This window comes from Lonchura striata, chromosome 9 (assembly GCF_046129695.1).
Source record: "Lonchura striata isolate bLonStr1 chromosome 9, bLonStr1.mat, whole genome shotgun sequence".
Lineage (NCBI taxonomy): Eukaryota > Metazoa > Chordata > Aves > Passeriformes > Estrildidae > Lonchura > Lonchura striata.
This window is the reverse complement of record NC_134611.1, coordinates 10,407,979-10,423,876: the sequence shown is the minus strand read 5'-3', so window position 1 is coordinate 10,423,876 and position 15,898 is coordinate 10,407,979. Positions and strand designations below refer to the sequence as shown.

General features: G+C 37.0%; 1 protein-coding gene across 2 annotated transcripts in view; it reads right to left on the bottom strand.

The window, feature by feature from the left end:
• Window positions 1-2,216: 2,216 nt before the first annotated feature.
• FAF1 (Fas associated factor 1) overlaps window positions 2,217-15,898 on the bottom strand; it is a 152,189-nt gene continuing 138,507 nt past the window's right edge. For both annotated transcript variants that reach the window (XM_021529210.3, XM_021529218.3), the window contains exon 19: window positions 2,217-5,419. In XM_021529210.3, the coding sequence (XP_021384885.1) occupies window positions 5,336-5,419 (84 nt within the window). In that variant the 3' untranslated portion in view covers window positions 2,217-5,335. The remainder of the gene's footprint in view (window positions 5,420-15,898) is intronic.

Genomic DNA, 15,898 nt, shown 5'->3' with positions numbered 1-15,898 from the left:
AACTTTTGGAATACACAAATCCTGAATTAAACAACTGACAGACTGCTAGGAACAACTACCAAAGATGTAACGGATTATTGAAAATATCAGAAACAGGAAACCTGCCAGAAGATATTTTTATGGTGTAAAAGACTACTTTTGTTAAAAATAGAAACAACTAAGCTAGTCATTTGTAGTAGTGTTTACTACAGTGGAAACATATTTTCTTGAGTAAAAAAAAAAAAAAAAAAAAAAAAAGGTAACATTATCTGAGATTTGATGAGATTTGATAGCTGGAAGCAAAAAGCAGCAATTTTCACAGTGAGAGGATTCCAGCCATGTCCTCAAAAATCTGTGAGGGAACCTGTGTTATTCAAGGTACTCAGGCACCACTTCCTGGAGAAAGGGATCAGTGGTGAGCTTTTGCTGTTAATAAATAACACAAACCCATCCAAGTTGAGTGGATGGAAAGGGAACAGTGATGAACTGTGGAATCCTGGGGAACACTGTGACAACATGGAGCTGGAAAACAGCAAAGGAAACTCTGGGGTACTAAGTACAAAATAACAATTCTGTTAACCAGTAGTTTTGTAATCACAGGAACTAATGAAGCCTCCTCCTATAACCAGCAGCTGAGTGACATTTTAATTGAATTATATTAAGGCTGCAATCTTTATTATACAAAAGAACCCACAGAGGAAAGCCCTGGCTAAGGAGTGGATTCTCTGCTATCTAATGAGATATTAAAACCCCTTGAAACTTTTAGGGTGCTTGGGTCTGGAGTGACTCCCAAGAGTTGGATCTGGAGTGAGCCTTGCCTTCACTGCACACACTCAAGGGACCTTTCATCTGCCTTCTCAGGCTTTCCTGAATTCTGGGCTGCTGACTTTGTCAGATTTAAAAAAATTTCAGGCAGCCAAACCTTTATAGCATTTAATTTGTTTGAAATATAATCAAAATTAAAACCAAAATGATGTAAAATTCAAAAGTAGTAACAAGATCTTAAAAAAAGTATTTCAAGTAGCCTATCAATTTCATCCTACAAAAATCAGCAATACTGTCAGGGGGAGCAGCCTTGCATTCCTCTTCCTCTCATCTTCACTGACCCACCAGTGAGCTTCATCAGCCTCAAAACTGCTCCAGGAAACAAATGGTCACTTTTAAATTAGTTTGCCTGGTTCCAGTGCAAGGTGTAGGCAGAGATAGCTCTGCTGGCAGAAGTATACATCTCTATCAGACTAAATTGAGTATAAAACTGCCTGGATCCTGACACGTTTAGTGCTAAACTTGGTATTTCTCCACCTTTGTCATCTGTGGAGGAAATAGTTTCGGGTAGAGAATGTCTCATGCTGTGTACAGTAATTTCTGCTTTCTTTCATGACCCATCCAGAAAAAAAATATAATTAAGTCTACTGCAGTTGCCTTCTCTTTTACACAAACAGAATAATAAAACTAAACTCAGATGCAGAATCAACATCCAGTTTCCACTGTCAGCTCTTTTGTTCAAAAAGATCAATGGCAGCAATGAACATCCACTATCAAGGGCTGGGTTGGCTCACCTCAGGCAAGCACACAGCTGCCAGCCTAAAGACTGATTTTCACCTTCCCTCTCAAGGACCTTAGAGGAATTCTGTATTTTGGCAGTCAAACAGCTCTGCCAGTGGGCAGCACACACATTCAAACTACCTGTGCTATGGTGGTGTTGAAGCAGACTAGGGAATATCCAGCAAAGGAATTTGTCTCTCCTCAGGCCCTCACAATACTGGAAAAACCAAAGTGTGAATTAAAATCAGTGAAAACTCTCTGAAGGAGGCCACCATCACTCTTTCCAAATAAAAATGGATCCTCTGCTTTGTCAAATGGTTGAAGGTCTTGGTGCCTCCCTTGGTGCCCCCCCGAGAGCCTCAGGAGCAGGGCAGAAGAGGGGAAGCCTTTGCCCCAGGGAGGAATGGCACACAGAAGACATCTCCATCCTTAGCATTTCTGACTGACTGCTCCAAGCAGGTTCTGGTCCTGCCTGGTAGTGACTCTTCTTGTGTGGAGACACCCACTTATGTGCTTTTGTGCTTGCCGTGCAAGTTATTTTAAGGCACTGAAATCTTTTCATGCATCGTTTAGGGAGCCTGGACATGAGGCCTGGATAATGAAGCACTTCAGTCCTGTGACTTTGGGATACTGTGATTCAACTTTTCCCCACATACAGAGGAGTGAAATCATATAACTGTTTAGTAGAAATATTGCTGCAATTGAAAATTTATTTTAAGTTTCTAATGTCACTGAGTAGGTACAGTTTATGAAAGCCAAAGTCCTCTTCTGCTACATAAAAAAGAATAGACAAACCCTCCAACACAGCTCCAATAGAAACATCCTCAGCACTCCCACTGAGCTGAAGGGTGCACATGTAGAGAGTACAGAGCAAACACCGTGTCCTGCATGGGCTCTATAATGATTTCAAACACCACTGTCAACAGGCAGGAAGTTTCTCCCAAAGCCAGAGGCTGCCCCACCTTCACCCCACGAGCAGCAGAAGCTGACACATCACATGGGATTCCTTTCAGCAACAGCAATTCCCTAAGACTTAAAACTAATGCATTAATCACCTTAATGGTAATCCATTAATGTGAAGAACCTGAAGATAAAAAGGCAGAATCAGGGATGTGCTCTGTAGCAATGGTGTTACAGTTCTAGGGTAATACTGAATTACAAAATTTGAATGACTAGAGGATTATCCATGCCAGCAGAGCGTGTGAAGTGAATACCAGGAGAGCAGAAAATGATGGCATAGAATATTAATATTTCTACACAGGGATTGGTTTATATAGATGGTGTGACTCAGAAAGGTGACTTGACATGGTCGCTTCTTGAAATCAGGCCCAAAGTATGTAAGGACCAAAATCATGAATGTTTTATTTAAAGAGTGATACACTTGTTTACCTTGTGGCAGAATGATCCCTGTATACTGATCTCAAAATCTTTGTATCAGAGGGAAGTAATGCCACCACTTTGAACACTTCCAGTTAATTATCACTAGAACATTTTGATAATGACAGTGTATTTTGAAATATGAACAAAATGAGGGAAAAAATAATAGAGTTTAGAAGAAAAAAAAAAAAAGGCCATACAACCCTGGGAGCACTGACTTCAACAAGTTCAACAAATATTCAAGCCACATTTAATAACTTTATAAAACTAGTATCAAAGTAAAGAATATATAGTCAAAATACAGAAATCAAGTTGAGTGAGAGAAAACAGCCTGATGAGATCAAACAGAAGTTAAACAGAACAGATTAATATAAACAAATTAGCTGGAAGGTTGCTTTGCTTCATGAAGCACTATTTCAGCAACTCCTTTCCTCAAAAGCCAACTTAGAAGGAAAAAAAAAAAAGATATGCATCACTTTAAAATCCTGTTGTATGTTTACTGTGATTGTTTGTAGAAACAGCATAACCCCAATTTGCATCCCATGTTAATTTATTATTTAATAAATGCAGTGGAATTTTTTTTTTGTAAGAAAATGGAAGTTCAGAATGAAGCGTCTGCATTCAGCTTTCCATTACACATACATTTATCATTCTGTTGGCTAGGAATTCTTTTATTTGTAAACTGCAAATTATTAGGATTTGCTTACACTTCTATACCTTTTGTTTGTCATAGATACTTCACTTCTAAAAGTGTCTGGTGTAGCACTCACTAATTACAGAATTATAAAAGGTAGAATAAGGCTTTGCCCGCTCAGAAATTCGCATTTTTGGTAAAGGTAACAATATATCAGCATCACTAACATCTTAATAATAGGCATACATTTAATTTTATACCACCATCCTTCCAAAGAAAAAAAGAAAGACTAAAAGATGTGTGCAACTGGTTTTAGCTTAGTATAAAATTTTCAAATCAGAACTCATTCAGCTACAATAAACACTATGAATTACGTATAAACATAGATGGAAAACAATGTGCCAGGCTTTAAATGAAAAACAAATTAGTTTAGCAGATGATGATCCTGTAGTGCTAATGCACACCATCCTGCAAGCTCAGAAATAAAAAAAAAAAAAAAAAGGGGGGGGGAAAAAGGAGGGAAAAAAAAAAAAAAAAAAAAAAAGTAAGAAAACAACCCCCAAATAAACCAGTTTTGATGCAGGTTTGGCATCAACTGCACATTATAGTCTTAGCCTCAGTATGCTCATTCTATGGTTGAGAAATTTAAAATACTAGATTTTTCCATGTCAGGTAGCAGGTAGCTGGTGCATACATTTCAGACAAGAGAACTATGATTTCTTTAATTTGAGATGGGATCAATAATGTATTGTTAATATGTCCAAAGTGTGCAACAATAAGGCAGATTTCTTATTACACCGCCCCTTAAAATACCCATTGTTTGATGAACCAAACAAGGTGCTTTAAACCAGCAGAGTAATAGGAGACAAGCAAGTGCCAGAATGAAGAAAAACTGCTAGAATGGGAACTGCCCTTTCTTTCACAAGGAGAAATAAAGAACTTTTGTATCTGGTATTTGAAAGGTTTTTAACAGCTGATATTCAATATCAGCTGATTCCTGAAGTGTTGGCAAGATACCAGGTTTCTGGTACTGGCCATGTCTAATGTTATTTAAATATTCACATCATGCAATAAGCAGTTTCACACTGCAATGTAATGGAAAATACTTCCTAAACTGAATTGGAACTGAGACCCAAAGCAGAACCAGTAAATAAATATCTCGCATATATGTCAAACTATATTCTCCAAACAAAACCTTACATCTTATCAAAGAAGTCAGAAAGTACTAACAAAAATTATATGCTTTCTACTATAATACTGTTAAATTTCCATGGCTGAGAATGTCCCATTAATTTTTTTTCTGCCTTTTAAAATTAGTTGACAAAGTAGAAATTCAAACACAGAAATAAAATGCATATATATGAGAGCACTGGCTCAGTGAGATATCAAATATACAGCATTCTAGTGTCAAAAGTACAGGCAGAAATGTCCAAGATTCCTTGGTGAAAAAGGGGCATTTGAGGAGTAAAAATTCTACTTAACAATCACTCACATTTTAACAGTGCATTAATTATAACAAAAGCTGGATGATAAGTGAGCAACAGAATCATAATGTTCAGTGTTCATAGCAGAACTTTATCCTCTGCTCATTTAAATGAGGTTGGAAACATATACTCATGTAGGTGAAACTTTAAGTAGCTATGTTTGTTTTTTCAATTTTTCAGGATTCTTGCAAGAGGCAAAACTTGTGACATGGAATTGAGCTGGATGTCAGTACAAGGTGGTGCTCAGAGAAGTCTTCCTCTCGATGCTGTGCCTCTGGCTTATCAAAGGATGATTAGTCCTACAATCTTGTTTGATCTATTCTTTTGCCTCTAGGAAAAGGGTTTCTTGAGGATACAGTTTTACCTCCAGTAATGATTTATTTGGATCCAGCTGGGTCACCTGTAAATAAATGAACACAAAGATATGTGTAAGTAGACTTTTGAATTGTTTATGTTCACAGTGCATACTTTTACTGGGAAGATTTTTGAGTCTCTCCATCAGTGATGACTGAAGCAGTGGGTATTATTTTCCAGGATGCAGATTAAGAAATATATATTGTGCTTTCTGTTGTTGTAGTTACAAGTATTATTTTGTATTAACAATGAACAGAATAATAAAAAACCAGAACCCGTGACATTAATTCCAAGAAGATCTGGTTCTCTACCATAAACTTATGCACTAATCTGTTTTTTGTCAAAATTAAGAACTTTTGGAAGGTTTACTAGAACACATGAGTTAAGATGAAAAATAAAACTGCACTCCTAGATAGACATCCCAAAATTTCAGTCCAACTGATGGTGCAAGCAGCATAGCCAACCCAACAGGATCTCTCCGTTGAAAAGGGAAACTTTTCCTACTCCCTTTTCTGCTCCAAGTCCTGTGGTGGAACACCCAGTTTCTACTCACTTCAATTCTTTCCAGACACCTCAATCACCCCAAACCACGAGAAAACTGTTTAATTGTGTGGGTATTACACAATATATTTACTTATATAGACAAATGAATGACAACAAGTGTCCCAGTGTCCTGACATTCAAGTTTGCAAACCAATGCTGTGACATCCTTCAGAATATTGCAAAGCTTCATGTAGAAAGATGAAACATTTTCTGAAATATTTCCCTTCCATTTTTAAACTTATTTTCCCTGGTAATTCTGTTTTTGGTTATTTTGCCGTGTGAGCACATCAGTTACCAGAAGTCTGCTTGTGAATAATAGTTTATTATTCTTATGCCATAGGTATAAATGCAGATGCATGCCAATAAGCATTTTTTCCAAAGATAAATTTATTTCATCTATGATCACAACATGCCACTGCTTTTGGAAAAGTTTTCAGAAAACATTAAGGGTCCAGCAGATGAAATGTTATAAATTAATAAGAATTGTTAATGTAATTTTCTTAAAAGCCTAATTTACTAATCCTGTGTAGTATTGCTTCTCATTGTCTCCCCCAAATAAATCAGGCAAACTTGAAATATATTTGCATTTCTATTGTATTATTCAATAATGAGGGAAAAATTACTATTTAAACAAATATTCAAGGCTTATCACTTCCTAAGACCATCAAAATCAGAGCAATTTCATCTGACGGCAATTTCATGATTTTTTTTTAATGAAATAATTAAAAAACCCAAACCAAACCCAAAAACCAAACAGATGCATTATTTTTATTCCCAAAGCAGGAACATATTTTCTTAAACTGCATGTACCGTGGTGAGCTACTGCTAAATGTCTGAAGAGAAAAATAATTTACAAAAACCAGACTCAATTTTAGATTCCTATTATCTACAGTCCAATTATGCATTCCTGCACAGATGCTGCTTGAATTATTGAAAGGTTATTATCTACGAAAGCAAACTGGTTATGTAAAAAACAGCCAAAGTAGTGCATTTAAGTTTGTGATTACAGAAGTATGCTAATTAAGTATCTTGTAGCATTTTTTAATGTTTTGGTATTCTGCTACAGTCTGTTACTGAGCAGGGAGTGAGCTAAAGAGGGGTTTGTGCAATTCAAGCTTCTGAGGCATTGGGCACCTGAGAGAAGCAATTTTCCTTCTTTTCAGTACAAACCTGTATTAATTTGGACATCTCTATTTTCAAATCCTGAAACCATTTTGTTGGGGCTTTTCATTTGCTATTTTTTTTTTTATTTTGCAAGAAAAGGGAGGGAAGTCATAACATGTCTCTTGCACTTGGGAAAAAAAAAAAAATCCCAAAAGTATGCCTGGGCATTGAACACAACCTTCCAGGCTGTGACCACATGGAAACATGTTACTCACTTGGGCATAATTCAAGATACATGTCCTAGTCTAAGGTTGGCAAACTTGAAGTGCCATAAATAACAGCAACACATGATGTTCCTTCCTCAGTGAGAAGGGTCCTAGGAGCCTTCTGGAGTACCTGCAGCACAAGGACTGTGCAGCTTTTCACCGTAATTTCAGCGTGCTGCTTAATTCACTGAGGGACAGCAGAGTTTGCAAATGTTTACACCATTACCCAATTAACTAACAATATGGCTCCTACATCTGTCAACAAACAAAGCTGTTGTTGCTTTGTTTTAGCTCCTTGGCATTTTCTGTTCATATGGGTCGCCATTGTACTTAATTATCACACCACAACCCTTCTGCAGCTTCTACTTTGTTATTTGTGGCTTGTAAATATGTTGTTTACTAGGAAGAATAGAAGCCTTATTAGTGAACACACCTCCTAGCAAAAGAAATGGTTTCTCTTGTAAATATATGAAGTTAAAGACCTAAGATGCATTCTAACTTACAGTATTTTAAAACAGAATTAGAAACCAAAGAATGATCTATAACAGAGATCAAAGGAAAGAGCTGTAGCCTGCAAAGATGTGTTCAGTGTAGTGTTCTACTGAATCTCATTCATTTATATTTATCTCATTCACTTATAGTTATGTGCATTATTTCATAATGAAAAGTATAGAATGCCTTTAGATGTGTATCCGTGTGTCTTGTTTCATTACCATTAGAATAAATTCTGGAGCCCAGAGAGCTGACACCCTTTGGCTCTGATGCCATTTCATGATGCTCTTTCCAAAACAGCTCTGCACATAAGTTACACTGTCCCAAAACCCTACACCTTTATGTGTTGAAGATTTATTCTATGTTGTTAGCAATTACACAGGAAGCCATCAAAGCATGCTGATGTCCATTTTAATATGTATCTTCAAGTCCTACAATAACTGACTTTCTAAAAGTCAAAAGCACAGACTCTAAGGAGTCACCTCATGCATCACACTGTGAAACCAGCTGTATTTTTCAAATCTTTTGTGAGTTTGCTAATGCCCAATACTTTATATTATAATGGAACATGAACTAAAACCCCTTGAAAAGAGACTGTAAAGTGCTCCAGGTTTATCCAGTGAGAAGGGTGGCAGAGGAGGGACTCAATGTCCAGAAACAGAGAGTGTAACACAAGTGGCAGAAAGATTACTGACATTCAAGCCCCCAGAACCCTGTACAATACCTGCAGGTGCATTCAGGCTGTCCCAAAGCCCTGAACACAGAGTGCCCCAGGAGATTTTATCTTCAGGCAAATGACTTTCTGTGCAAACCTGAACACTCCCCTCACTCCAGGGAACACTCCTTCCAGAAACATGGCCAGAGGTGCTACAGGGCTTTAGTTCTGCCACGTTAGATTTTGCCATTGAGCTGCTTTCACTGAAATAGGTTCAAGCTGATAAACAAAACTTTTATTCCAACTATGGATTCCATTTTATGGGACCTTAGGTTTTCGTGCACTGGAGCTATGGCTTCATCTTTTAAAGAGCTTTGTTACACAACCAATGTCAGTTTGGTGCCAGGGAGGTTATCATTTAAGTATTTGTTTAAGTGAATTCTGTGGTGATTATTCCAACTAAGCACTAGCTAGTTGAAGTACTTCTGTGCCACTTAGAAGTTCAAATTATTTATGACTCTGCAAGGCACAAGGTAGTGATGTTAAGTCTTATACTCCTGTAAGAATGCAGTAGCTGCTTACACTTAATTCTGAGTAAATTAATTGGGTTTTTAGATCAACCAAAAATGAAAACTAATGTTAGCTTAAACAGCATTTTAATACATTTTTATAGCAAAGTCTTTTTCCTTCTAGAATAACATTTAAGTTATTTCTGTCTTCACCTTTGCTGACCTATCTGTTCCATTACATGCTCACATCCTGAGCAGCTGTACTTTTACCACTTACAAGGTGTGGTTCCTTACCCTCCCTAACTCTGCGGAGAAAAGATAAACACAAAAAAAAAATGGCTTAATGCCCAGGAAGGTAATTTAAAAATAAAGAATCAAATACACAATTATTATGACACTTACACAAGCAGTAAATATCACACCCTTCACCTTTCTCTCCACCCTAGGACAAGGATCTGATTCCCCAGCAGCACAGCCTCTATACCAGTTACACACGCATGAATACATTTAATGAATCTAACGGACAAAGAGTTCTTTTACTCTCTTTTCTAATCCTCCTAAAGTATAAATGCAATAGAATTTACTTAAAGGCACACCTGGTAAAGTACCAGATCTGTTTAAAAAACTATATTTTCAGAGTGACACACAAACAAATACAGTGAATCCTTTCTACCTATTGAAATATCTCTGGGTTACACAGATAATACGCTCAACTTGAGCAACAAACAAAAGTAGAGTTACTTTATAGAAATATATGCAATTAGATTGGGCTTAGTTGAATAAACTTGGAGATAATTTACATCTGAATTGAAGAAAGCCATCACAAACAAGGAAAAATATGTCATAGTAAAAGACATGTAGCCTCAATCCAAATATGAAGCTTAAATCCTATACATCACACTGACTTATTTTTCTCAAGATGTTTTCTAAAAAGATATTTTAGATTAAGCATATTTAAAAACACATTTACTAAACAAAGTAGCAGCTGTTAATAAACCAGAAAATTGTGATGCTGTATCCTCTACTTTGAGCATGGTTCCCATTTTTCCCTTGGAAAGCCATGCAGTGCTCCAAGATGCAGCCAACCTTGACACAGAGTCTTAAGTTTTCATTGCTTTAACATAATTTGTATTAAAAAAAAAAAAGCTGCATAGATTTTAATCAGTGAAGGCTGATTATCCTCTCTTGCACTACTTGACTTACTTGACAGTAAATTAAGACAGCAACTGTGTTCTCCCCTGTTTTCTAAAACACTAAACGCAATGACAGGGTGGTGCAAAGATGAGCCCAAACTCACTGTTGCTATATTTATAGAGTGGCACCTGGACTATCTGGTGCTTTTCAAAAGTTCCAAATGAAAATCCAATTTTTCATCTGGAATAAATACCTCATGTTTGCAAAGAAAAAAACCACAAACAAACAAACAAACAACCTCCCGAAAAGGCCAAATAAACCCTTAAAAAGCAAAAGCCTAAAAACAAAGGGGTTTTTAAGCAATCTTACAGAATTGAATCTTTTTATAAAAACTAAAGAAAGCCCTAATGTTAATTATGATTTTTAAAATACCAAATTTTTACCCTAATCCTATAGCTTTTTAACAGTTAGTAATGAAAATAATACATAACTGTAGTTTATCTACATTCCAACAAAAGGCCTTGGGAAGGGCTGTATACACCTGGGTAGCTCTGAAGCAGTTCTGTGCCTCTTTTTAGCCAAGGACCAGAAATTTTGTTTAGTGATCAGTACTTAAACAAAATATGGCCAAAATTCATCCAGTTACCAACATCACTGAACATTTGTTTTACATTTCTTTCCAAGAACTAATCTCACTTTAAAAAATCACTATAAAAAGGCTGCATCTCCCTCTAGCCTTTCAAACAGCTCATTTTCAATTATAACTGATTTGCTCTTTCATTTTGGCAGAAGTGCAAGCACTAAAGTTATCTCAATTAAGAAAAGCCTCTCTGAATAATGTGACTTTTATTGTTGTGGTGCTAATGGTGCTGAAGTATTACACAAGCTGCCTTCAGAACAAGAAGATGGAGCTGGAGGCAGTCAGAGGAGTCACATGCAGGTCCTGACCTGACATTCATGGTCCCACAGTGGCAACAGCTCTGAGGCTGGAGGACTTCAGGCTTCCAGGAGTAGCAAGGTGGTGTAAAGCTCTCCTCAGATTTTCCACTTTCCTCCCTCCCTCCTTTCTGGTTTGAAATATTTGATTTATTTATGAATTCTCTGTGGAGTTTCTCAGAAAAAGATAAGCTGACAGAAAACCATGGACCTTGTCTTTTCCTGACAAAGGACCTGCAGGAAGAGGAGCTCCACTACCTTCTCCCTCACACTGTTTACCTTCATTTTCCTTGTTGAGCAGAGAAAGTTTAAGTACTGGCACTTACAGATGAGAGCATTTGTATATTAAGCATCCTTTCTGCTGTGACGGAGCAAAACAGTTCATTACTTGTGGGCACTGCTGCCTGTGTGCTTATAGTGAGCTAACAATTATTAATGTATTTAATTATTTTTAAATGCACTTCCTACACAGAAAAAAATTGACGCCCCCAGAAATACTACAGCTTGCACTCTGGAGACTGATGAAGAGTTGAAAGGAAGCAAACAGCCACATCCTCTGAAAATTGGAAAACATATAAATATATTTAGTGCTCCAAATGAACTGTAAGAACTTTGCTTTGCATACATCCCAGAGGGGAATGGATGGGAACACAGCCACTCACAGAAGAATGACCCAGGATTGGATTCATGTGCACTTAATTATAATTGCATGAAAGAACAATCCAAAAGGATTTTTATCACCAGTTCAAAGGATTAAGATGTTCAGATATCACAATGATATCTACAGTATAACATTGTGATTGGTAGATAGGCAAATGGAATAAAGAGAGTGCCTAGGACTGCTTTGGTGATTTAGTCTGATGCATTACTTATGCAATTACCAAAACAGCAGGAGATCATTAAATTTTCTGGTAACCAGACACAGCAGTCTTAGTATCATACCAGTACAAAGGCTCTCCATTGGTATTTTATAATTTCATTTTCTTCCTGCATGGGTCAAAAATGTTCACAAAATGGGTATTAAACATGAATTCTGGAGAAAAAAATACAAAATATCTTAGCCCCAGTTTTTGCTGGATAAGATCATATGCAAGAGCAAAGCTCTACAGCTTAACTAAGGCATCTTCCTGCGAACAAAAACGTGCCTCCCCTGAAATAAATGTTTTGTAAAATGGGGCAGTGCTGAATAAAAGAGCACTTTGGGTGCGAGGGATGTGCACTGAAGGGCTCTTGGGTGGAATACATTAATCCCATGGTTGGCATTAGTCATTGGGCTAACTAATGAGGATGATTCACGGAGAGCTCCGCGTGAGCATTCAGCGCCCGTGAATGCTTCCTTACCCTAGTGAGCCCCAGCAAAAGAGCTCATCTGAAATGCACACCTATTTCCTGAAACTGGTTAAACATTCCCTGTACTCAAATAGAGTTGCTGTGAGAGATCACAAACTATATTGATCTACAGAATGTAATTCTACTTCTTTTCTTACATCTGTGAGATGAGATCTCCTTTCAGTGACTTGATACACGAAGGGCTTTAATCCTTTGCTTTGGATCAGTCACTTATGTAAAGACACTGGGTCTGAAAAAAACACATCAAGTCTGTCTTTCTTGGAAGAAAGCATGGTGAAAAATCTTTCTGTAATATTTACAGAATTTTTTACTACCTATATGGAAATTGTATTTCCACAAAAGTAAACATCATCACGTTTCAAGAAGCAAAATATACTCAAAGTTCTCTCAGGTGCTGTGGCTGACTTCATCAGAGTAAGAATGTTACCTACTCCCTTTTCTAGGTGTTGACCAAAAGACTGTGATACTGTTCTTTGTGACCAACAAACTTGTTAAAAGCAGGAAAATCTGGGAGTTACAAATGCTTCAGTGTCCTTTCCTCTTGCACTCGAGGTTAATCTTTCCAATCCCTCCACTGTTACAAGTCATCAGGAAGAATGGTCAGAAACCAGGCTTCAAAGGAGGCATGGGAATATGCCAGTCTGGAATGGCCAATTTGCTTAGGCAACTTCTCAGTGTCTTAACTAAACCAAACCTAACTGCTTGAATAAATAAAATAACAACAGATCTTGAAAGGAGAGGAAAGACAAGGGCAGGTAGTATTGACTTAAGGAAAGCTGTAAATGATAGGAGGAGGGACATCTACTTTTGTAGGTGGCTGTGGCCTTGTGTAAACTAGATCAGGGTAAGCAAATGATATCACTGACCAGAAAAATTTAAATTATGTGAATTAAAAGAGATGACTACTACTTGGTGTAGTAGGAAATGACTGGAAAAATTACAGGTATCAGATGTAATTCTCAAAATTTTTTGAAGCTATCAGAAAAAATATTTCATTCATCTGAAATCCTTCTTTGCTATAAAACAGATATTCAAGCCACTTGCCTGATTTACATGAAATTCCTAAAAATACTATAGGGTGTAGCTGTGACACTGCACTAATCCTTTATCACAGTAACATCTTTCTTCTATTTTTCTATCAAGATCATGACTAGGGGGAAGAATGTTAAAAGTCAAAGATGGTCCTGGACATTAAATTCTTTCATTAACTATTTAGAGAGTTTAAACATGACCTAGTAAGTTTAAAAGCAAGTTATCTGAAGGCAGTAGTTTGCACATGGTGAAATTCAGAATAATCCTTATAAAGAATAGCTGCCAGAAGTCATACACAAAATTGTCAAACTACTTGGCATAACAAAATAAGAACTATGCTCCAACATCACCTTTCTGAGAACATCAGAGGGCAATTCCCTGCTCAGAGGACTCCACAGCAAGTGCTGCAGCTAAACTTACTATCCTGTGGCATTATTTTCACCACTGTGAGCATCAAAGAGGATTAATCTTGCCAAAGCACAGGAATGAAAAATCACATTTGGGTTTGGAGGAATATCTTACCATTATTCTATTCCCATATACTCCCAAAACTATGAATTACCTGGCCCTAAATTTACTGAAATCCTGATTACATCTGATTTAAATTGACATGCAATTTGAGTTAAATTTATTTTCTGCACTTTCAAGGGAGATTTTTTGTTTCTGTTTATTTAAACTGCTGTTGAAATTGGTTAATTAAAAGGATTTAAAAAATCTTAATACTCTAAACAGAGCAAACTGGTTCTGAATTATTAAGCAACATTTTAGATGCATTTAAATAACCTTAAGTGACTTAACTGCCACCTGATCCTAAGCTGTGGCTCAGAAAAATAAAATGTGAAATACTGTAGAAGTCTTGGCTTACCAAGGCTTCCAGATACAGTAAATAAAGAGCTTAAGTCTCTAATACCATGTCTGCAGAAGGCATACTCTCAAATACATAACTAATGCTCCACCTCAAGTAGAAATCAGCAGCAGAAATTATAGCTTGCAGGTTTGATTTTTCATGAGGAATTAATAAATTCAGTCTTTCAAATATAGCATTTAGAAGGAGGAATCATGCCTGGCCCTTCCTTTCTGACACACACCACAAAACATTCACAAACATATTAACCCTAGAAGGGTGGCTGACACTCAGTTTGGGTAAATTTCTGCACATTCCTCTTATAGTTTCAGCTAGACCTGGTCCACTTCAGCTTCTTGCCTAAGTGGGGTAAAATGCCCACCCTGTAAGATGTCAACAGTTTTAGGCAGGCTTGTGCACATCACTAGCACTGAAGTAAGGGAGGAACTGAGTATCTGGAGGTCTCCAGGGCAATGGGAGAAGGAGGATCCTGCAGCTGGGAGGTCAAAAGGAGTACCAAAGACAGAGTTTGTATTTAAACATAACATTTTTGAAAAAAATATGTTTGAAAGTATCAGAATTACGTTGCTGGAGTTTTGTTGCAGTAACTAAGAGTTTGGGAAGGATTTTAAGAGAAAGGGACCTAAATACTGAACAAGAAAGTTGACTGAGCACACTGATATACATAGAGTAAGCTCTTTTTGTTATAGTGAAATGTGATTTCTGGAAGACAGGGAACTATAACTCTGAAATCAGCACACACATTTAACAGCACACACATTTGTTCCCACAAAGCCTTTGCAGGTGTATTTAAGAACACAAGAAATACATTCTTTGCACTGAAATTTCTCTGCCAAGAAATACAATACAGCTTTTCACTCCCAAAGATGTGCTTGCCAAGGTTACCAGAGTCTGAGGCACAAGCTCCCAGCTGCCCCAAGCTCACTTTGTGACACACACTGGTGGTACAAGATGTGGTGCTGAGGTGCTGAGAGAGGAGCTGGTTAATATCTAATTTCAGCACGGGTAGAAAGAACAACACAGTCAGTGACAAAGACCCAATAACAAGTCACTGCATGTGCTTAACTGCTTTGGAATGTCACTGCTGCTTTAAAATCTACAAGTAGTGTCTGGAAAAGGTTAATCTGGGTATTTACTCATGTGTAGAAGTTTGTATTTACAATAGGGTTATGATACCAACTTTAAGTTAGCTAAGGATATCTGTGTAAGCAACTGGAACATAGGACTAAGAAGTAATGAATTTTTATTTATGAAAGATGTAAAAGTACTTCAACAACACTGCACTGTATCAGAACTGATGGCTTTGAACAGAAGGTAAAAATGCCCTAACAAGTTTATCACAAGAAAATGTTGATCCAGTTGAAGATAATCCCCTTGTTTTAATAAAACAGAAACACTTTTGGGGGTGTGTATGCTATTGTAAAGCAGATTAGGATATAGGAAAAAAACCAAACTAACTTTATAAGACATGTTTTCATCTTACTGCAGCAAAATTCCAGCAAAGTAATTCAGATACTTTCTAACATTTTTTTTTTTCAAAAAATGTTATATATAGTTTAAATACAGACATTTTAAATGCTCCTGTTTTCTGGAGCACAAGCATTCCAAGTGCTCTGTCCTTGTAGCACAGATTTCCATT